General features: G+C 45.6%; 1 protein-coding gene across 1 annotated transcript; it reads right to left on the bottom strand.

Annotated features, from left to right (window-relative positions):
- Positions 1-3,689: 3,689 nt before the first annotated feature.
- On the bottom strand, positions 3,690-8,486 carry LOC136476621 (uncharacterized). Its single transcript, XM_066474532.1, has one exon. The coding sequence runs from the start codon at positions 8,292-8,294 to the stop codon at positions 4,083-4,085; it is 4,212 nt and encodes a 1,403-aa protein (XP_066330629.1). The 5' UTR covers positions 8,295-8,486; the 3' UTR covers positions 3,690-4,082.
- Positions 8,487-25,142: the final 16,656 nt, after the last annotated feature.

Here is a 25,142-nt window from a genome sequence, read left to right as displayed (position 1 = left end):
AAAAATCATAGTAAATCATAGAAAAATCATAGAATGGAAAATCAGATTTTGTTGGACTCCACATGAGTAGATCTATACAGTGAACATATAATATGGTATGCTTTAGTACAAGTTTTTTTCTGTAGCTTTAGATATATGCTTATCTATAATTAATTCATAGCTGCAGTTTCTGTGGTCCAATTGTGATAAAAATGTTATGGTGGGCTAGTTATTGTATGCTTGAACTACAGTAAAAATTTCATACATATTGGATTATGTATAACTTAGTTAACGAGCATACACCTAAATAAATCTATAACTAAGTTATACATGATCCAATAAGTATAAAATTTTTACTACAGTTCAAGCATATAATAATTAGTCCATCATAAAAATTTCACTACAATTGGATCATAGAAACTGCAGCTATGAATTAATTACAGAAAAACATATATCTAAAGCTACATAAAAAAACTTGTACTAAAGCATGTCATATTATATGTTCATTGTGTAGATCTACTCATGTGGAGTCCAACAAAATTGAATTTTCCATTTTAGAATTTTTCTGTGATTTACTATGATTTTTCAAACATCCAGCCGAAATAAATAAAAAAGAAAATTTGTCTTTTCCTTTTTTATTTATTTCGTCTGAATCTTTGAAACTGTTTTAAAAGTTCTAAGGTGGTGGTGTACTGGTTTTGGAGTTCAGAGAGGAAAAACAGACTTTCGCAAAAGTTATGGGAGGTAATATGAATTTTTTCCCTTTAAATTTAAGGGTTTAATTAGGTAGCATACCCGCGCGTTGCTACGGGATAACTAACAATTTATACTAAAAACACACAGATCGCACGATAAGATAACAATACTGTTAAATTAAATATCAACGTTAAAGTGATATTTAATCCAAAAAGCAAAGTTTATGAATTTAATACAGTCACGGAGTGCGCGGCGTCGTAAGCTTACAAACTCTACATCTTTTCCTGGACGGGCTTCACTTCGGATACGCCGATAGCAATATCAACGATCTCCAATCGATGGACCAAATTATATGGATCCCCATACAATGGCTCAGACATGTAGATTTTGTTCTCCTTTTACTTGGATACACTTATTCCACTGAAGCTTTCATTAAAATATTTAGACACGAACAGTGTCTGATCACCGATGTCCCTCACCTTGGACTACTCCGGCGTACGGTCGTGGAGGTTGCACTTGTAGATCGCGCTGCCGTAGGTGAAGCTCTGTGTCTCATGGAACATGCTCACCATGGCACCCACAATGTGCAGCTCACCGTTTGATTCTAGGTAGCTGTGGTGGCAGAGCCCCGCAGGTGGCGACGGCGATGGCAGCAGCGTCGCGGTTGGAGTAGCGCCGACGGTGTTGCTGCTACAGATGGAGATTTCTCCAGTGCAGTCGATCGCCAAGAACTTGTCTTAGCAATAGACGATGGACCCCACGGAGAACTCCAGTTTGGTGTCGAGCAGCGTCCATGCGCTGTCGACTCCAACCCGGTAGAATGCGACCTCCATGGAGCACCCAAGCATGGCCATGGCCATGCATTCACGGCCGACGGCGTCAGGAGGCGCCGAGAGCACGATCTCACGAAAGAACACGTCCCTCATGTCTTCTAGCTTGATGGCCCTACCTGCGGCATCCGCGTCCCCGTAGCCGTTGGTGGGATGGAGGACACACCGACCGTGGACCCTAGACACGCGTTCTGATGAGGACGCCGCCGCGACGTGTTCGCCTGCTGGCGGGAGCTCAACGCGGGGGGGGGGGGCACGGGCACCGACGAATGGATTCAGCAGCGTCACGAACACCGCCTCATCCATAAGCGCCACCCACCCACACGAGGAGCCACACGCCACCTTGCCGCGCACGTTGGGCAGCGTCTTGGACAAGACCTTCTTCTCTGGGACGCAGTAGAAGCCGACGCGGTTCAAGTTTGGGTCGAACGGGAGCCGCAGGAGCGGCCCGAAGGTCGCGAACGGGACGACGGCGCACCATGGGGAGCAAGCGGATCAGAAGGACGTCGCGTCGTAGCCTGACACGAGACGCTGGCCGATGGACTCGAGGAGATCCTCTGGCAGGCTAGATCTCCAGTCAGGGAGAGGTAGGGACCTTCTCTTGGGATTGAGAGGCTGAGCCATGGAAGACAGATGACATCAACTATGGTTCACGCAAGAAACAGCAAACGGGGGCGATGGAACACGTGAGCGTGAAACCAAATGAAAGGAGAAAAAAAACTGTCCCTTTTGCAAATGCAAAGAGGGGAAGTAATTAAATATAGGCAGATTTGGCAAGGTTCTTAGAAATGCAAAGAAGTTCCTTTTGTCTTAATTCTCTTTCCTTCTGTGTTAATTCTTTTTCTTTTTGCTCGTTGTCATGTATGCTGGTGCATGCAAACATGTAATGTGTATATGGATAGCACAATAATTTTCTACTTCATATTTTACCGTGATTCCTCTATCACATGATAGGCAATATTCAATCAAGGAGAATAACACGATCAATCAGTAATTAAGATGTCGTGGGATCGCAGATGTCGACAGACGAACGAACCAAAATAAATATCGTATAAAAAAATATCTATATTTTTTTTAGTCGTAGGAGATTGATGGGCCGATACTTGGCCCAGTAAGTCTTCGTGCCCCAATCCATCAGCCTGCCCTAGCGACGCCGCTAGTCAAATCGAACCCCAGTGTTGGACGCTGGCCAAAAATCAAAATCGAGCGGCGGCACGGCCACATCAGGGGCTCAGCGACGGTGCCGCTACTCGGGCAGCCGGCAGGCGGCAGGCGGCGGCGCACTGCCATATCGAGGAGCTGGTCTGGTATGCTGCGGGGGCGGAGCCAGGCGGCCAGCCGCAGACGGTCAAGGGCTAGCGACCCCTACAATGCTGTGCTGCAGCCTGCAACAAAGGCGCAACCGCAAAGCCCAAGCTGACCAACAGCTTTTGGCCTCCCGCACTGCAGACCAACGACACACCGCCGCGGCCGGCCAGACCAAAGCTAGCACCTAGCAGTCAGCAGGTCATTCACTTGTTCCTAATAATTTCCAATTATGCAGTGTTAAATTTTCATTCCAATTTTGTTCTCAGTTGTTTGTGCCTAAGTACAGGCTGTTTTTTGTTTATAATAGCAAGTAGCAAGCTGCTTATTTACTTGGCTTTGTAGCAAGTACCTAGCAGATTCAAAGATCAAATGGTTGTTGTACTTGGCTTTGTAGCATGTAGCAATCAGATAGAAAGATCATGTGCCTGAAAAGTCCACCAGGTCACCTTCATATGTGATAAGTATTAAGTAGGTTCAGGGTCACCTTCATAAGTAGGTTCGTATGTTGATCCAGATATAAGAGGTGAGGATAAAGCAAAATCATCTTTAGTTACGTATTTATTTTGCACCACATTATTGTTTTACCAAGTTTGTTGTATGATTAAGCGGGGAATTGATATCACTAAATTATGCATCTTTTCATTCGCGTTTGTAAATTATCTGTACATGGCTGAGCTTGAGTTGTTTAGGTGCTTAGATAGTTGCCCTAGGCGGCTAGGCATCAAGATTCACGAGCTCCGCCACTGATCACACATGCTTAATCTGCATAAAGCTCTGCTTCAAGTACCTAGGCAGTCATTAGTGCAACAGCTACTCAGCTCGTTTGAATCAACTGATGCCTACAGTACAAGTAACTATATCATGACACAAGCCAGTTCGTCTTTGAGCTGCAGAGCCCAATCAAAGCATACTGATATATATCACACTTTACATTGATATAAGAAGTCAAATGTGTCCACAAACAGCACACTTATTACATGAACTGTACACGAATGCATAAGATGCTCGATATAGAGGAAAGGCACACAAATTCAAATCCAAGCATAAATACAACCATTTGTACAGAGCAAGTAAACGGACATACTCAGTTGTAAACTTGTAATGCGCCCAGGACGCAAACACCTGTTCATGTGCAGCAGAACAAATGGCAATCCACCACAATAGCACACACGCAAACCACACCAATGGGATCAAAGGTGAGAGGCCCCTCCAGCGTGAAACCTGTTACTTCCAGCTGGAAGAGAACCGATCTTGTTCATCTCCTTTTGCTTAGTCTTGAGTTTCTGGTCCATTAAGTTTAAGAATGGGCTTGTTTTGATGTTTGTCAATGGCCTCTATCATCTCATCAGGGACTGCTTGGTCACCCTTGAACTCGAGTTCCTTCAATCTGGGAAGTTTGTCGATGCTGGAGAGAGATGTGGAAGAGGACCAGACAATCTTCTCGAGCCTAGGAGCAGATCCGCTGGTGAAGACGATCTTGGTGATGGCCGAGCAGTCAACAACAAGAAGGTTGAGCCATAATAAGTCATCCTTTTCTAATATAGTCTCGTTCTGTATTCCACCGAAAGACCCTTCCAAGAGCACCAGACTGCGTATATTTGGGTTCTTGGTGAGGCTTTGTAGAGCGTCTTGCTCTAGCTTTGTACCACGAAGAGTCAGCTTGGCTATTTGTGTGGCATCGTCAAACGAGGATAGCAACCTGCCGCAGAAGCTGTTGTTCAACTCAAGCTCTTCCAATTTTGAAAGCCAGTGAACTCCAGAGATAGAACCTGTGCTGGTGAAAGACAGAACCATCTTCTCAAGCTCAGGGGCTGATCCATCCACAAAAGTGATATTAGTCAAGTCGGACCCCTCGACGAGAAGGTACTTAAGACTTATGAACTCATCCTTCTCGAAGGCGAGCATGTGCTCGGTGTCGGTGCATGCAATGTGTTGGAGCCTGACACACCGTAACTTGGGCAGCTTGGCAAGGAATTTGAGATCATCTTTGGTCAGCGGCGTGTCACTTAGAGTTACCTTGGCCAGTATGTTTTTATTACCTTTTATGAACAATGAAAGAACATTCCCCTTGTGCGTGGTTCCCCTGATGCTTAAACTATGAAGAATCTTGGGATGTTTTTTTAAGAGAGAGCCAATGCCATTGACATTGCCATCTGCAGGTAACTCATCTGCACTAGCAGGACTAGGAGTAGTACCCAATGCCTCGCGTGGTGTGGGTGTGGCTACGGGAATAGTAGTGATTGACAGAGAACGGAGGCACTCGTGTAGGTCACTGATCGTCTGAAGCAACTTCCTGAGGTGACTATCCTTATCATCGATAACCACACCCAGCTTCCTCAGCTGCCATAGGTTTCCAATGTCTTGTAAATCATGACTGCGCTGGGCCTTGACATTAGACAGTACCTCCATGTTTACCATTTTGTAGATCTTGTGAGGGATCTGGCCACTAGCACTAGCAGAGCCAAAACTGCTTGGATAATTCAGACCAACGTGACCAGCAAGCAGACGCTTCAGCTTCAAGAGCAGGATATTTGCTGTTGCATGTGAAGGCACCTCAGTTTGTCGGATATCCAATACCTCTAGCTCACGGAGGTTGTTGATTTCTGTAGGTAGCTGGCTAATATTTGTTCTCCTTAGGCTCAGATATTTCAGCAGTAACATCTTTCTGCAGATGTCCTTGAGGTACCGTTGGTTCTTCCCAGTAAAGCACTTACAGCCTTCTAGATCTAGCACCTTGAGCACGGACACTCGAGATGATCTATAGAGCCCCTGGAAGAATTTATCAATCCCGTCAGAGCTGCGAAGCTGGAGATCGTTGAAGACGGAGAAGTGGCGAGCCAAGTGATGTGACAGACGTGTCTCCAGGATGTGTTGTTTTCTGGCGATGGTGGTAATGATTCCATGAACCGGTTCACCTACGATGCAGCTCTTTACATTTCCTGTGGCACCTATATCAGCTGGATAAACAAGGCACCGGTCAACTAGTGCGTCAAAACATCGGTTGGCCTGACGCACGGAACTGTGCCAATCTTCCTTGGAAGTTAGCCCTTCTGCAACCCACCGTCCAATCAAGGTTGACCGCCTGATCTTGTGTCCCGGAGGGAAGATAGCTAGGTACAGCAAGCAGGACTTGTATTCTTTGGGCAGATCATTGTAAGAGAATTTGAACATCACCCTGATGCTATTGAATGATGCTGGCAAATCCCGCAGGGTGATGTGCAGCTTGAGTAACTCCTCGGTGCTCCTCTTGGGGTTAGCATACAAGGCATGCGTGAAGATCTTCATGCAGAATTCATGTGGCTCACACTCGTCCAAGATATCATGAAAAATTCGGAGGTGGTGGTCGTCGTAGTGCTTGTCTTCATTCTTCTTCTGCAGCTGGCCAGTAAGCTCTAGAACTGTATCATGGTAGAGGCCAGCAAGAGAGTAGTCTATAGGTTCCAGCTGTGGATAGCAATATTCTTTAGCCACCTGGCTGTCCACCTTTGTGGTGGTGACGACCATTATATCGGAGCTGGTGTTTAACAGGCTCAGAGCATTTCTGGTATCCTCCAATGTGGAAACATCCATCAGCTCGTCAACTTTGAGGATAAACAGGGCACTTGCATAGTTCAATTGTTTATTGATCTCTTCCACGAGCCCTTTGATCTTGAGCTGCTCTTTGAACTCCTGCTTCATGTCGTCAATCATCTGACCGATTTTTTCAGAAACAGTTTCTGGGTTTTGATCTGGAACAGCAAATTCACCTGTCCCTTCACCCTTGTCATATTTTCCTTCCTGCAGCTCCCGTAAGATGTCTTTCTTTGCGTCATGGATCATTTGTTTGATTTCATCTTCACCGAGTAATGTAGCCGTTGTGGGCTTTGTGGCTTGCTTGCCCACCAACGATCTGTCTTGAGCTTGCAGGGGCCTGCTACTGCTGCTTATGCTCTTGGGGAACAGATTCCGCAGGATGTGTGCATATTGTGCCTCATCGAGGTGAATCCATGTCGTATCCTCCACCACCACCTCCTCCTCCTCCTCTTCTTCGTCTTCGTCTTCTTCTTCTTCTTCTTCTTCTTCTTCTTCTTCTTCTTCCTCCTCCTCCTCCTCCTCCTTCTCCTCCATGTTCTTGCCTGCGGCTTCTCCTTCTTCCAACCCCATATGTTTGGCTACTTCTTCCTCTTCAAGGGTCTTGTCCTTTTCCTCTGCTTCCATATGCTCCTTAAGCTTCTTGACGATCTGCGCTGGTATATGTATGTTTTTGTTCTTCCCTTGGTCTTGTTGGGACGCAGCAACAGCTGCATGGAGCAGCAGCTGAAGGAGGACGTCAATGTCTAGGTGGTCAAGCTCACCCTGCAGCTTGTCACCCTTGGGTAGTCCGTCGCCATTCCCTAGTCGACCTTGGATATCACTTTTGATTTTGTCAAGCTTCTCATGAACCTTCATCTCTTTGATATTCTCCTTGATTTTAAGAAGAGAAAGAGCCCTCTTTTTTTCATGGTAAATTTGCAATTTTCTTATGTAAACTTCCCAGTCCCCTTCGCCTTCATCTGGGCCTGGCTCCTGGGGTTGAGGTTGGGATTTGGCATGCTTGAGCTCGTGCTGAATGTAGAAGAGGACTTCCTTGGCTCGTAGCGGCATGAGATCGGGGTGCACGGCCGGGATGTCGACCAAGACCATGCGTTGGTAACCGATGCCCTTGGAAACCCAAATTTCTTGTACGAGAGCGAGGAGGTCCTGATATGTATACGGTGCCACGATGACCATGGACAGACTTTTGCCGGCATTTACAGTAATTTTTCCTACCCACTCCCATAGCTTTGCCTTGACGTAGTCGTCAAGAGTGCGAGGCTCGGTGAAGGCTCTTCGACCAGAATGACCGCCGGCGGTCGTTGCCCCCATGAGTTGATCGTCGCCGTCTTCGTATTCTTCTTCGTTGTCGTCTCCGGCAGAAGAAGCACCAGCAGCATAGCCACCGCGCACAGGCGCAGCAGCCCGAGCTGATGAAGATGCTGTCGCCGCCACTAACCGGCCAGCGGTGGGAGGCGATTCCCCCGACCCTGACTTCACTGGCACCTCCACGCCGTACCTCAAGCGTCGCTCGCCGACATCACGCGCCCGGTCCTTGAGCTGGCGTAGCTGGACCGCCGCGCGGTGCTGCGCGAGCAGCTTGCGCAGGAACCAGTAAACCCACCAGAGGTAGCGCCGGAGCCTGCCCTTGGCACGGTGGATGTCGGGGTTCCCGCTGTACAGGTAGAGGTCGATGCAGTTGTGGCAGTCCTGAGCTAGCAGCCGCACCTGGTTCATCCAGGTGCGCACCTGCTCGTCGTGCTCCCTGCCGGGGGGCGTGCTCCGGGCTAGGTGCGCCAGGAAACTCTTCATGCTCTCCATCTCCTCCTTGATGAACTGCACGTCGTCCCGGACGCCGCCAAGCAGCAGCGCCTCGTTGCGGACGACGACCAGCAGTGAGCTCACGGCGCCAGCCGCCAGCTCAGTCATGGTTGATGGCGGCTCCCTGCTTCCCTCCCCCGGTCCCCCCTCCTTCCGTCGGCCGGCCGGCAGGCTTGCTGCCTAGCTGGGGTACGGTGGAGATGTTTTGTGTGCTGCGCCGCAATGATAGTGTGACTTGGGCGACATGCGAGTTATCATAGACTTGGGGCCCGGGGCCGTCTGGTTATCATGGACATACGAGTTATCAAGCATTATATGAAAAGTAACAACTTATATTAATTATATATGTCATGGTTATTAATATAGTTTTAATTAATTTGTTAGTATCATTAGTATAGGAGTCATTAATTAAGAAAATATTAATGAAACATAACGTTTATATACATATTTATTGTTCATACATACATGTGTACTTGATCTGTAATATGGTACAACATGTATATGTACTTTAATCAAAATTTAATATATTAAATTAAAATTAGCAGAAGTGGATAATGTAGAAACATATATGGTTTATGATTATTTAAATTTTTTCATAATAGAAGACGTTGACATTTTAGATGTAGATTTGAGGTGATATTTTTTTTATTAATGACAGAGGTGGTAATTTAGATGCAAATTTAAGGGGTTATGTAGATTATCTATCATAATAACAAAAGTGGGTAATTAGATGCAAATTTAGGTTTACTTTAGATCATGTTTGTTAATATTATAGGTGGGTAAATTAAATATAGATTCATGGGTTAATTTTGTGTTGTTTTACACAACTACATATGTGGGTTGAATTATCTTTCATAATGCTACAAATGGGTAATTTAGGTAAAATTTTAGGGGATTCTTTTGAATTATCATTCATATATGGTAAAAATGGGTAATTAGATGCAAATTTAGGGGGCATTTTGAAACATTTTTATAACGTTAAAGGTGGTAATTTAGATACACATTTAGGAGGCTTATTTGGATTATCTTTCATAATGGTGGAGGTGGGTGATTTACATACAAACTTAAGGGGTTAGTTTATCTATTTTCATAATAATAGAGCTGGGTAATTTTTTATATAACATAATGATCTAATGGCTCTTATCGAAGATGATGATTAACATCTACCAAATTAAAGACTAATCGTTTTTTATTATTGTGAGAATTTCAAGAATCTATCTTTTTTTTTCTCTAGCGCATCTGGTGCGAATTGCCCTGGAGGCTCTGATGGAGCCTCTAATTAGTAGTAGTAAGATATTTTGACAGATGAAAATATTATATTTTTCTTTATTGTGCATCTCATGAAGATTACAATCTTGTAATAATGATAATAATATTCTGTCATCGTGACAGGCACCCTTGACTACTCTCTTGATAAATTAGCTGATTATGTCACTGCAGTGACGATGTCACCACAGTAGTGATTATGTCACTGCAGTAAAAGAATTATAAAATTTGGACCCAGTGTGTTGTTGAGTGGGCACTGGCCTTTGGCCTCTCTTCAGAGATGGAAAGGACAACCGTCGTTTTCATTGGGGCATCAAGCAAGATCAATGATGCATCAAGCAAGATCAATGATACATTTCTTTGAAAGGCCTATGGCGATGTCAGAATTAAATAATGTGGATGAGTAGATGTCGCCAGCCTGTTCAGTGCCGAGATAATCCAACCGAGCGAACCAGCTTCTTGCAAGTACCTGCCTGCCAGCAAATTATCATTCGAACAATTCAGTGAACTTGTTATCCTTGACACAGAAGCAGACTGGTCTAATTTTCTAAGTCAATGGCGTGTTTATCCTACCCTCCCGAGGAACCTACGGAGGCAAGTGGTCGAAAATAAAGTGGAGGGAAGTCACATCGTCGGAATCAAGCGTCTCAAAAGGAAATCGGGAAGTCGCATGGAAGGAAGATTATAAACCCTTTTTCTATATGCAGTGGCAAGAGAAAGGTGAAAAACCAATGATAGAAAAGGTACGTTGGTGTCCGCCAAACTCTGAATATGTGAAAATTAATTTTGATGATTCTTTTATAGTGTGGAGCCTGGGGCTTTATTGTGAGGGATCATGAAGGATCCATGATTCCGGCGGGAAATTTGGATAATGTCCATGATGCTCTATATGCTGAAGTGCATGCTTGCTTGATAGCTATCACCGTGGCAGCAGATCCAGGAATGATGCAAATTCAGCTTGAATCGGATTCTATGGTTCCGGTAAAGGCCCTCAAATGTTTTGAATATGATCTTTCCGCTGGAGGTATTCTGTTTAAAGAAGCTAAATTTCTTTTAGACACCTAGCTCTTTTTTTATGTAAATTATGTTCCACGTTTTTGCAATGTTTGTGCACATGAGTTAGCTTGTTGTGGTTTGTTATAGGACCCGGATCAATCCTATGTTTGGATTGATCCCCTCCCAGAGTTTGTAATTACTCTGGCGGTTCATTCACGATCCACCTGAGACATAATAAAGCTACGGGTCTTTGCTTTAAAAAAAAAGAATCATAACTATGTGTATTAATTAGTCCATCAACCACAGCCGGTGGCGGAGTTGGCAAATTCTCATGGCTAGGGTCACTTCAGTCTCAATGAAAGTTTCATCAGAGTTTTATTTATATTTTATAAGCTACCACATAAGCGTTTTTGATGATGTGACAACGTTTTAAATAAGAGAAGAAGTAATTTCATGGGGATGAAACTCTTTTGACACGGTTACCATCTCTCTGTAAGTCATGAAATTAAATGTCTATGAAACCTTATAATAAAACTTTTCATTGAGAGTTAGTGTTTCATCTATATTTCATTTTATTTAATATGACATGATAATCATGTAAACAACGCTATGAAACTACTCACCGAGATTGGCCTTAGGCTAGATTCAATGAAGTTTTGAAAAAAGTTTTATTCTCATTTAATGATGTGGCACATTAGCAAATTTGTTTAGGTTGCAAAGTATTTGTGAGGAGAGAGGGGAAGACAGTTTCATCAGGATGAAACCCGCTCCTCACCGTTAGCATAAAACCCTCATTGAGGCCGACGAGTTTTGATCTTAGTCGATCAGGTGGATCCCATACAGCGCGCAAGACTTCTCCCTCCCGGCGCCACTGTGAAAGTTTGTGGAAGCGTTCAACCTCTCTCGAGGCCGCGTAGCTCTATTAATACATACAGAGAACAGCCCTCTGCGTGGCTTACAAGTAACCAACCGTGATTCATGAATAGCCAGTACTATTTCTATCTATTGTTACAATAACCATATATATCTTTCTCTATCCTAGCATGCACGGCATCCATATATCACGGTTGGTTTGTTACCATACAAGGTAAAACTCCTATTGTTGCTAACATCCTCTCTCAATATCAACCTGCTGATCCAAGTTTGAGATTGCGTTTTAGCTCCTCCATTTTATAGACATTCAGTGGCTTGGTTAATCCATCAGCGACTTGGTCTCCTGTTCCAATGAGCCGAATCCGCAATAGTCCTTGTGCTACTCTTTCTCGAACAAAGTGATAGTCGATTTCGATATGTTTGGTCCTTGCATGAAATACCGGATTTGCCGACAGATATGTCGCACCAAGATTGTCACACCATAGTGTTGCAGCTGATGGAGATTTGATGCCAAGCTCTCGCAGTAGTGACTGAATCCAGATTACTTCTGCTGTTGCATTTGCCATCGCCTTGTACTCCGCTTCAGTGCTCGATCTTGACACTGTGGGCTGCTTGCGTGCACTCCATGACACAAGATTACCGCCAAGAAATATGGCAAAACCACCAGTGGAGCATCGGTCATCCACACAGCCTGCCCAATCTGCGTCCGAGAAACCACTGACTAGTGTAGACATAGATTTGGTAATCCTGAGTCCCAGTCCCAAGGTGTGCTGAATATACCGTAGTATCCTTTTTACTGCCTTCCAATGTATTGTTGTAGGTTTATGAAGAAAATGGCACACTTTGTTTACAGCAAATGAAATGTCTGGCCGTGTAAGTGTCAAGTACTGGAGTGCTCCTACAACACTTCTGAACCGAGTAGAATCTTCAGGACCCAGTGGCGTACCTTCATAGGCTGATAGTTTTTCCAAGGTTGCCATGGGAGTATGACACGGCTTGCAGTTGAGCATTCCTGTTCTTCTCAAAACATCCTTGCTGTATTTTGACTGAGTCATCACCATCCCATTATTGATTTATTTACTTCAATGCCAAGAAAGTAATGTAGATCACCCAAATCCTTGAGGGCAAAGTCGGACTGGAGAGCACGAAGTAACCCCTTGGTACCTTCTACTGACGAACTGGCAACAATAATATCATCAACATAGATGAGAATAAACATGACCAAGTCATTGTTGCGGAAGTAAAAGAGAGAGGTGTCGCCCTTAGATGGTTTAAAACCTAACTCTTGCAACTTTGCACTTAACCTGTGATACCAGGCTCTGGGCGCCTGTTTCAGACCATAAATAGCTTTGTCAAGCTTGCAAACGTAATCAGGGAACCTTTTATCTTGATACCCAGGAGGCTGTCGCATGTAAACTTCTTCCTCTAGAACACCATGGAGAAACGTGTTCTGCACATCCAACTGATGTAGGCTCCACCCTTGCGATACTGCAATGGAGAGAACCAGTCTGATAGTTGCTGCCTTGACTACAGGACTGAATGTGTCCTCGTAGTCAATGCCATATCGTTGTTTGAAGCCTTTGGCCACTAGCTGGGCTTTATACCTGTCGATTGTGCCATCTGTACATCTTTTAATTTTGTACACCCACTTACAGTCGATGATGTTCCTCCCTGGGACAGATGGGACAAGCCGCCAGGTTTGGTTCTTCTGCAAGGCTGAGAATTCCACATCCATGGCATGCTTCCAATTTGTATTAGTGAGTGCTTCATCAAGAGTATTCGGCTCACCATTAGCAGCAAGGAGACCGTACTTGACAGTCCCATCAGTGAATTGTTTGGGCTTGCAAATGCCGGATTGGAGTCTAGTGCAAGGTCGCGGACGGTGGGCAGCAGGCGGCGATGGCACAGGCAATCCGGGAGAATCGTCGTTGAGGGAAGCGCCCGCTGCACCGGATCCGGGTGCGGGAGCTGTGGTGGCTGGCCCGGCATCCATGGGCGCAGAAGATCCAGCGCGATCTGCTCCTCGCGGTTCGGCGATCCGCGGTTCGGGAGATAGAGGTCCTCGTGGCGCCCCATCGTTCGATCCTAGCGTGTCCGACGCGCCTGTCATCGTGGATCGCCGAACCCCGTTGTCGGCGTTGGTTGGCGGATCATCTCCGGGAAATGCGCTAGGCGGTATACATGGCGTAAAATCACCATTTCCTACGGATTCTGCACCAAAAAATACTGGATTTTCTTCCTGGATTTCTTGGACATGGTTAGCGGGATTAGTATCTGGAGTATGCAACTCATTGTCATGCACTTGTGCACCCTGGAAGCTAGGAGCACTAGAAGGCAGCAAGAGGGATTCTGGCAGCAAGAGGGATTCTGTGGTGAATCTGGTGCCGGCATTTTGGTGCAATTGAGCAAAGGGAAAAATATGTTCGTCAAAGACTACATCACGTGATATATAGATGCATCCTGTATTGATGTCGAGACACTTGAACCCCTTATGCATGTTGCTGTACCCAAGAAAGGCGCATTGTTTGGAACGGAACGCTAATTTGTGCTGGTTGTATGGCCTAAGATTAGGCCAACAAGCGCAACCAAAGGTTCTAAGAGAACTGTAATCAGACTCTTGATTGAGGAGGCGCTCAAGAGGGGTGGAATTATTGATCACCCTACTTGGCAATCTATTTATAAGATAGGTGGCGGCTAGGAAAGCTTGATCCCAATATTTCAGAGGCATAGAAGCTTGGGCAAGTAAGGAGAGCCCGACTTCAACAATATGCCTATGCTTGCGTTCCGCGGAACCATTTTGTTGGTGCGTATGTGGGCAGGACACATGATGTGAGATGCCAAGTTGACGAAAGGAGTTTAAGCTTTCATACTCTCCTCCCCAATCGGATTGGACGGCTAGGATTTTCCTATCGAGTTGTCTCTCAACAAGGCTTTGAAACTCACGAAAGCGCTGGAACACATCTGACTTGTGTTTCAGAAGATAAATCCATGTGAATTTACTATGATCATCTATGAAGCTCACATAATATTGATAACGTCCAAACGAATCACAAGCTGGGCCCCAAACATCTGAGAAAATAAGTTCTAAAGGAAATGTAGACTGACTCGAGGACCTTTGATAAGGCAACTGATGGCTCTTGGCCATTTGACATGAGTCATAAATAGAACCAATTCTAGGCTGCGAGGAGCATGGTAGTTTGTGTTTATTGACTACTTGTTGAACAATGCTAAAGGACGGATGACCTAGGTGATGGTGCCACCTCTCCAAGGATGGTTGGGCGCCACTCGACACACTGAGGACGTGTTTATTCTTGAAGGCCGCAGCTGGCAAAGGATAGAGACCTACCTTACATGTTCCTCGCAAAAGAGTTTGCTTCGTTGCTCGGTCCTTAATAAAGAAAAGATTTGGATGAAATTCAAGATATGCATCATTATCAGCAACTAATCTATGAACCGAGACAAGATTCTTTGCGGCACTAGGAACATGAAGAACATTCTTAAGATGTAGATTCCTACCAGGAGTGCGACAAATAACATGGCCAATGTTTGCAATGTCCATACCTGACCCATCCGCTGTGCGGATCTGCTCATTGCCATGGTAACGGTCATGGATGTGAAGCTTGTCCAGTTCGCTCGTGACATGGTTGGAGGCACCCGAGTCGGTGTACCAGTTGGAGTCCACGCCATAGCTGCCATAGTTTGCTGAGTTCGCGCTCTTTTCTTCTGGCATGACGAATTCCTCGTCAAAACGGTGCCAGCACTCGGCAGCGGTGTGGACGCCTACTTTCTTGTAGATCTGGCACTTGACCTTCTCCTTGCCGGAGTTACTGTTGTAGGTGCCGCGGCTTCGTCCTCCCTGATCTCCGCGGCCACGCGAGCCACGGCCACGCTGCCCGCGACCAGCACCACGGGTGCGAGAAGCAGCGTTTGCCGAGGAGCCTGAGGAAGCCGAGCCATTGTTGCCGTGGAAGAGGTTCACGCGCTGCTCAAAAGCTTGGAGCTGGACAGTGAACTCGGTGACGGTGATCGGCTCGGTACGTGCCAGCGCGGCGGAGATGATGGGGTTGTAGTCGAGGTCGAGGCCGGTGCAGATGTAGGAGACGAGTTCTTCATCATCGACAGGCTTGCCTGCCGCTGCCATCTCGTCGGTGTAGCCCTTCATCTTGGTGACGTACTCGTCGATGGTCATTGACCCCTTCTTCGTAGTGGCGAGCGCAATGCGAATGTTGACCGCACGCACCCTGGCCTGGGAGGCACACAATTCCTCAATCGTGCGCCATAGATTAGCTGTGGTTTCACAGCTGGAGACCTGTTTCATCAGATCCTTACCCAGAGACGTGATGAGATAGGTGAAGATTTGCTAGTCGGCTGCCAGCCAGGCACCATACGCCGGGTTGGGCACTTTGCCCTTGCCATCACTCCCTTCTACCTCTTTGGCCGGAGCCAGGGACGAGCCGTCGATCATGCCGACGAGTTGAGCACCGCGGATCGTAGGAAGAACATGTAGCTTCCACAGCGCGTAGTTGTTCTTGGTGAGGCGCTCGGTCACTGGATGGACGAGGGGCGAGATGACGCTGTTGTTGGACGGCGTCGCCATGGCGACTGAGTTGTTGGACATGGCTCAGAGGAAAGCTCTGATTACCATGTCAAAGTTTGTGGAAGCGTTCAACCTCTCTCGAGGCCGCGTAGCTCTATTAATACATACAGAGAACAGCCCTCTGCGTGGCTTACAAGTAACCAACCGTGATTCATGAATAGCCAGTACTATTTCTATCTATTGTTACAATAACCATATATATCTTTCTCTATCCTAGCATGCACGGCATCCATATATCACGGTTGGTTTGTTACCATATATCACGGTTGGTTTGTTACCATACAAGGTAAAACTCCTATTGTTGCTAACAGCCGCCTCTCGCCTTCCCCATTCTTGTTTCACGCTAAATCCCTCAATCCCTAATCCTATATCATGCCTTACCCTTCTTATTTCACGGCTGCTGGGGCCAGCGCTACCATTGTGTGCGCAGGGTAGCATCGTTACGCGGTGGGGCGACGTCGGCAAGCGGTGTGGTAGGGCAACATTAGCAAGCGGGGAGGACAGGGGTGACGTCGATGAGCTGCTGCAATGAATCAGCGCTCGGAAGGGTGACATGGCGAGCAAAGCGACAATGTCTTCAACATCACGCCATAGAAGAAGGGTGTCAGCAACTCCACCACGTCTCCCTCTTTGCCGAGAGCCCCACAGTTGTCGCCGGCAACTCCATTGTCGGCTGCACCACCTCAGTCGAAATTCGCCTTCCCATCGCAGCCTTGAAAAGTCCTAAATGGCTAGAAGGGGGTGAATAGCCTATAAAAATTTCTACAACAACACTAAAGCCAAGGGGGTAGATAATTAAATAGCGAAACGAGTGTTGCGCTAGCCTACTAAAAATGCAAGCCACCTATCCACAATTCTAGTTACTATGATCTCTAAGTCACACAATGGCTAAGTCACTACTCTCTAAGTTAGTGAGCTCTCAAAGACTAAATAAAGAACATCACTAACTAAACTAACAAGACACAAGCTAGCTCTCAAAACTAATTACACTAAATAACTTAGCTACATTAGGAATATAAATACAAGATAGATTGAGATAGATATACCACCGTGGTAAATGACAATCAATCAATATCAATGAAATCCTCGGAGACAAGATGACACAATGATTTTTCACCGAGGTTCACTTGCTTGCCAGCAAGTTAATCCCCGTTGTGGCGATTCACCCACTTGGAGGTTCACACGCTAATAGGCATCACACGCCTAACCCGCAATCGGGTGCCGCACAACCAACACAAGATGGAGATTGCACAAGCCACGCGCAATCCACTAGAGTACCTTTTGACTCTCCATCGGGGAAAGATCAAGAACCCATCACAACAATAATCCTTGATTGGGGGCAGACACAATCACCAAATCCCCTCACCAATCACCAAATCACCAACCGTCTAGGTGACGGCAATCTCTAAGAGTAACAAGAAATCCACAATTGCAATCACCACCTAGTGCCACTAAATATGCAATCACAAATGCACAACACTAGGGTTTCCCTCAAATCCTCTAAAAAGTGAGCACCACGCTTGACGAAGGAGAGGAGAGGGAGGAGATGCTCTTGAAGCTTTCAAGATCAACACTAGAGCTTCTCTCACTTGATTGGAGCATAAATCAATAGGAGTGAGAGAGAAGGAGACGAGAGCTTTCTTTTTCTTCTCTCAGGGTTCTTGCAAGAACGGGGAATGGGAGAGTTGCTGGACAGAGAAGGGGAGGCCGAGCCTTAACCCCCAGCCAGTCCAGCGCACAGGCCAGGCGCACCGGCCTCCCCAAGCCCAACGGCTCCAAACGCAAGACAGACGTGCCCCCACGCGGGGCCAACACAACGGGACGAGCAGGCGCTCCTACGAAGCTGCTGGGAAATCTCCTGACGACGCTCCCTGCTCGACACGCACGCGGTCAACGAATGGCAGCGGCACCGCTCCAAAAATAAGTCTCGCATAGTACTTTTCCTATGCTCCAACGGGTGACTCAACCACACGACGTATTTTGCCTGTCAGCCCAAACAAAACGTAAAAAAACGTCGCATCTCTCCTCGCTACGCAACTCTCCGAGCGGAGTCTGCCGCACCTTCTTCTCCGCGCGCGACCTCCACCGGCACGCACGCGAGCACGCAGGAGCCTCCGCGGCAAGCACAAGCACGCGCGAGCACACAGGAGCCTCCGCCGGCAAGCACGAGCACGCAGGAGCACGCTGGCCTTCACGAGCACGCAGGAGCACGCAACATCCGCCGGCTAGCACGAGCACGCCGGCAAGCACTAGCAACAGACGAGCAACGGCGGGCAAGCACAAGCACACCGTCCTTCACGCGCACGCCGGCAAGCACGAGCATGAGCACACCGGCAAACACAAGCACGAGCAAGTCGGCAAGCACGACCTCCACCGACCTTCTTCTCCAGCTCGTAGGAGCCCAAATCGAGCCTCCCGACGCCCGAATCGAGCTTCCCCGCCTCCGAATCGACTTTCCCCACCGCCGAATCGAGCTTCCCCGTCCCCAAATCGAGCTCGTCGTGTGGTCCGCCGCCACCTTCCTCCTCTGGCTCCACCGCGCGTTCCTGCGCCCAGGCAGGGACCTGGCCGGGCGGTACGGGGGGTGGTGGAGGCGCCCGTGTGGGAGGCCGTGGCGCGGGTGAACGTCGAGGCCGCGGCGGGCGAGGTAGGCTGCTCGGCGGCGTCCTCAGTCGTGCAGTCGTCCTCTGCTTCGGGATGGGCTCTGCTTTTGCGTCGCTGTTGGAGAGAGCTGAGCTATGTGTGCGTTACCTTTACCTGTGTATAACCAAAACCGAAACTGGTGTCGTATTTAGGTCTCCCTTGCCGGAGACGGTATAAGGGAGCGGCAGCAGACAAACCAAAACAGCGCCTGCACTCCGCCGCTCTCTCTCACATTCACTTCGGCGTGGGCCCCACACATGCATTTAAAATTGGCAGCAACACCACGCCGCTCCACTCTTCTGTCTTCTCCAACAGGCATGCATGCGCGGTCAAACAGCCAAATAAACGAGCGGCCACGAGGCCTCCGCTTCCTCCCGTCTCACCGCGCTCCCTCTGTCCTACGCGGGGTCGACGGGCCTGGCCCAAGGCCGCCAAAGGCCCACACGGCCAGCAGCCTAGCCCAGCAGAGCGACCAGCAGACAGCTCACTTCAACAGAGCACCTTCTGTGAATTTCCAACACCACTTTTCAAACCTTTTCGAGTGCTAACTTCACCAAAATATTCCAAAATAAATTGGACACTTAAGTTAGCTTTTCACAAATATGTTTCATAGGCTTTCTCATGCATCTCACCACGTCACTAAGTTAAGTATATGCAAAAAAAACACATACTTAGTGGCACTAGATAACCATTGCAATTAAAGATTTCTCCTCTTTATAGTATGGTTATCTATCCTAAATCCACTCACACCCTCTATGGTGTCTTGAGTGGCAAAACAAAATGGCTCTATCAAATATACCTTTGCCTTAAGCCTATTTTGTTTTTTTCTTTCTTCTTTTTAAGTTGGAGCACATATCATCATCTTTTGGTCACCTCCATCACCATGACCATCATCTAGCTTCATCACTTGGTGTGTACCAACCTATCTTTACATTTCACTCATGACAAAAGTTAGTACACTTAGGTTTTTTTCAATTAACCAAAACAAAACTAGGACTTTCAGCCACCGCTGCCATCAATTGAAAGTTTTTGGCCCAGATACGACGATAGCAGTGGTGCAAGCTTGAGTGAATTTGAGGCGCCCCACTATGGAGATACTGAGCGTCTACTCAAAATTGGTCAGAAATGAGGATTTTCTAGTAGGGATGAAACTAGATAGAATACATAATGATACCAGTGATCCTGCATTATATCCCATATCTCATATTATATCCCATATTTTTTTATCAGATCTTAGAACTAGAAACAGATCATTTGGATATTGATACCTATCTCATATATGAAAGGACATAGGATGCCGCCTAGAGGGGGGTGAATAGGCGTTTCTGAAAATTAACACCTTTAAATGCGGAAACGATTAGTAAAGAGAGTTTTCAAAATGAAAACTCTAAATTAAGTGTAGTACCACCCCTCACAAGTTAGCCACAGAGTAAACAAGGTATAAAGAATATATATAGAAGTTACAACCCTGTAATACAAAGTTAGAACAGAGAATGAATATATTCAGCACAGGCAGGAAATACCGGACGTGTCCGGTATGCACGTGTTCTGCAGAACAGCCTGGCACAGTGATCAAAACCGGACGTGTCCGGTAGCTATACCAGACATGTCCGGTATACACGGTTTCAGTGGAACAGCCCTAAACTTGCTCCTTTCGATTTCTAACTTCAAATCAAATTGCAGGTACCTACTAGATATGACAATGTACACAAATAACCTGCACAAGAGCAAGAGCAACACAAACATCAAATGAAATGCGAATTGAGACACGATATATGTTTTATCGAAGTTCGGACTCGTTCGAGTCCTACTCTCCATTGAGGAGGCTACGGGCGACCCAGCGAAGGTCAGCCCTAGAGGGTACCATGAAGGTCACTCTAGCCGGAGTCTTTTTCAACTTCTTTTCCTCCTTTCACTAGTTGATTCTGAGGCGGCGAAATCGACTGCTACAAACTTTCCGAGGCACACCACAATCTCTCGGGTGCTCTCCGGTGACGCCTAACCGTCTAGGACCGAAGAGTCCAAGAGTAAAAATACAAATCACAAGATTGACAATATGCACAAGTGCTCAAATGGTTGGATTGCTCTATTTTTGAATTTCTCTCAACCCACTAATTGATTTGGCAATTTGGATCACACACTCACTAAGAGAGGGTTTGGGAGAGTTGGCAAGGCTCAAAAACGTGTATTTGTATCAGCAGAATCAGCAGCATCCAAAGGTGGAGGCTTGGGGTATTTATAGCCCCCTTGGGAAAACTAGGTGTTTTATAGCTGTTGCCATACGCATACCGGACACGTCTGGTATGACTTACATTGCGCCAACGGTAACTGAGTTACAGTAACATTGTGAGGCGTCGGAACTCCCGAGCCTCAACACATTTGAAAACTAAGGTAACTGAGTTAAAGTATGTGAGGTGTCAGAACTCCCGACTCATGCCGGAACTCCCGACTCATGTCAGAACTCTTGACCCTCAAGGCATTTGAAAACTAGCCATTGGCTTCTGGCCGTCCATACCAGACACGTCCGGTATGAATAATGAACACGTCCGGTATGACCACCACAGTGAACTCTCCAAGTCAATTAAGCACGAGACGTTGGAACTCTCGACGAACCAACCTGAGATCAACAATATTACCATTGCTGGGCAAATACCGGACACGTCCGGTATCAATACCGGACACGTCCGGTATCAATACCGGACACGTCCAGTATTGCCAGACCAGCAAAAATCTGTTAGCTCTTTTTGTCTCTCAAATACTCTAAAAACTCACATGGATTGGCTTGAGCACTTATGAAACCTTATCTATCAACATGATGCATCCCTCTTAATAGTACGACATTCTTATTAACTCAAATTTAAAAGTATAACAAATTTAAACCTTTTGAGTTGATCTCTTTCAACCGAAGCCGTGTATTCCACTCTTCATCAAGTGAGGGTGCCACCATGTTGATATTGATCTTTTCACTTGAGCATAGCCATCTTGAGCACATGACTTGATTCCATTCATCAAATTTGAATAATCCCAAATGTATCAAGTCACTTCCATCAAACACTCCAATAGTGATTTAATCCTCCACATAGACATGACCATCATAGCTTGATTAGTACCTCAACTAAATGCAAGTACTTCCTTCTTCACCTTAGCTAGGTTCTTTGGCCGCCAAGCCGTCTCTTGCCCTTCACCCTTGCTTAGTACCTCGAAGCCTTTCCTTGCTATCTTCACCATCTCAAGCCATCAAGTTACATCTTGTGTTGAATCATCCATTCATTTGTATTGTTATATTTTTTATTTCAATTTAGCAAGCTTCAAATATGAGACCATTCCATATGCAATCCCTCATGTCTCGTTAATTAATTCTTACGAGCCTGCTTTCACATAGTACATAAAAATCCCACAATAAATAAGCCTTTGTATGATTCAATTTGCATTGTTGTCTTATGTTTGAACTATATTGTTTATACAACAACACATCATTTTGGTTTTCATTAAGTACCTGTGAGATAACCTATTACCTGTCCACACTTAGCAAACGGGTTAGACCTTTAATCATGTTGTCATTCAATCATCCAAAACCCACTAAAGGGCTAGATGCACTTTCAATATACATATAAGAAATTCATCTTCCCTGCCGGCCTTCCTCATGCTCGCGGTCGTCCTCGCCTTCCTCCTCGTGCTCGACGCTGTAACAACCCGAGTTCGTTGCAACCCAAACAACCATTTTGGTTTATCAAACGGAGACGACCACCAACCATCTGTGAAGACTTGCAACGTGCAACGCAACACTCGACATCAAGAACCCATTGAAGCACCTTGTGAGAAACCTCGGATAACCATGGTCAGGCTCATGTCCTGAGTGGAAGAGAACATCTACGTGGATTAGCAATCCATCTATTGACATCATCAACACCACAATCATTCCCAAGGACATACCTCAGCGTGATTGCATGGTCATCGATAACATTAAGTTAATGACTTAGTTAATTCAGCAAAGATAGGGAATACTAGATCGTCCGCTAGCACACCGGACCATCTGATAAAAGTTAGGACAGAATAGAGCTAAGTGGAAATTAAGTTGTTTCTTATTTGTGGACTTGGACCCACATGTCAGCACGAGTTGGAGTACTTCACTAGCTGAAAGAACACTCTCCCACCCACCCTCTCACTTATCCACTCATTTGCAAACACCCTCTCTCTACCTCTCAAGAACAAGGAAGAACCCTAGAACTAGAGAGTGAAAGGAATGAAGAGAGGATTAGAGGAGGAGAGGAGGAAGAAGAAGAAAAGCATCAACGCCTTCCCATGGATTCCATCAACCTCTTCAACATAGTCATGGTGAGTTCAAGAGAGTAGCTCTTATTTTGTGGATTTTCCCCAAAGTAGTTAATGTGTGGTTTTTGATGGAGGTTAGAAAATGATGGAGACTTGGATGGAAGAAGAGTTGGATCTTCAATCTCTTGGCTATGGAAGCTCTTAATCTCATGTGGCAGAACCGCCTAAAATAACTCACTTCTGGAGATGCTTGTCTTCCATTAGGCGCTAAACACCCCAAGAGTGAGCGAATTTAAACAGTTCTGTCGAGCACACCTCATGGGAGAACCTGAAAATCCATATTTTTCAACAGGATCATAAATGGGAGAATAAAGCTTACAACATTTTAACCATTTCTTACATCACTTTCCATGCAACATTAGAGTATAATATTTATTATTTATAACAATAGAATATAACCATGTTATCAGAGTTTTAGCGGAAATAAAATCATTTAATGACAAGTTAAATATTAACATGATGATCCGTTACATACATCATAACCGGTTATAAGTTTTTCCATTGTAAAACATTTTGGGTGGAAGTTTCAAATAAACTCTATGCCCACAACGTTAAGGAAATCCTTGCTGAGCCCACCAGGAGGTTTCCACACATAAGTGTTAGCTCCACATGTTCCTATCACCTACAATAGGGTAGAACAAACCCTGAGTACTCAATTGTACTCTACAAGACTTACCCATTAGGAGGAAAGAAAAGACTCCAAGGATATGCAAGGCTATCTGGCTTGTGGTTTTATTGCATCTGCAGGAAGCATTGCTAAGCGTGCATCCTTATATTCAATTTCATTAGCAGTCATCATTAGTTCATTAACTAACCATTCTATGTAAGCACCTGTGCTACTTTCTAGCTGGTGGTAAGCAATCAGAACCATTAAACCATCTTTCATATTCCAGTTCTTACTACGGTGCTAGATCGTAGCCAAGCCATACTGTATCACATGGTGATTTGTGAACCAATGTATCCTAGCTGGGTACCCTAAAACACACGCCCCCTTGTACTCAGGCACAAGTAGAACCAACCCACCACTCTCCTGTCAAGGGGTCCAGGTCCCTGTCCAAACTTGGACTCTAAGCTCCCACACCTGAGTCCCGGACTTAGTGTGGTGCTTAGACCTCCACCATCCCCGCCTCTAATCAATTGGTCCGAAAAGAGCCAGAACCCACGACAAGAGAGCAATGAGCCTTCCCCCCCCCATAAGCAAGTATGTGCTCAGAATAATAAGTCTGTGACCTGACTAGAATCCAATACAACGAGCGGTCCTTAACCGACACAGGCAGAACAAGTGCAATCCGAGCCTCGCTCAAATGCCAAACCAAGTCTAGATCCAAAGTACCATTCCACCCGGCCTCCAATTATAATTCACATATATTCCATGTGATAGTAATATAATAACAATAATAATATCTTTCCTATCTCTTGCGAGTGACAGGCAACCACTCGACTTCTACCAGAGTCCTATAGCATAGTAATCTACATGATCCTATCATACTAGTAAGACTCATAGGATAAGGATATATATATGCAAGTGGGTTTCATTCAACTCCTTAAACTTAATGCACAAGCATAAAATAAAGTGTAGAATAATAGGGGTTATGCACCGGGGCTTGCCTAGGTAAAATATAACTAAGTTAGCTTTTCATCATGGTGGCATGATCATCAAGTCACCATTTGCTTCTGCTACTTCGGTCAACTTCATGATCCATCGTTGTTCCTATTACGATATATGTGGATGAAACACAGAAACGTAAATGATCATGGCAATCGCAACTCTAAAATACGATTACGCTACTAAACTAATGAGCTGGCTCTAGCGACTAATGCACACGGCTATGTATGCATGTTGATGGGCGAGGCATTACTTCCCAATAAGTATTTTAGCTACAAAATCCCCAGATATATCCTTAATTCATTTTATTGATTTAATATATTTTTAAACCAGGGCTTAATAGGTATTCTAGCAAACTAATTATTCTAGAGCTGCAAAAATTACAGAAAGCACATAATAATATTGTGAAGCTACCGTAAAAATTTCAAAGCTAACACTATCATTATTTTACCACAAAAATTCCTACAAGTTCATACTTTAATAATTTTAGAGCATGTTAAAACATTTTAAGCATCTGTGAAATATTTTAGAACCACGTGAACCAAGTATACTAGTAGGTAGACCATGATTTTAGAAGCTTAACAAAATTGGTTTTACAATTTTTGGTCCACTGCACAAATTTATATTGAATTTACAATTTGCC

The sequence above is a fragment of the Miscanthus floridulus genome, chromosome 8, assembly GCF_019320115.1.
Source record: "Miscanthus floridulus cultivar M001 chromosome 8, ASM1932011v1, whole genome shotgun sequence".
Taxonomy (NCBI): Eukaryota; Viridiplantae; Streptophyta; class Magnoliopsida; order Poales; family Poaceae; genus Miscanthus; species Miscanthus floridulus.
The sequence above is the reverse complement of the archived record's forward strand: the minus strand, read 5'-3'. Positions and strand labels throughout refer to the sequence as shown.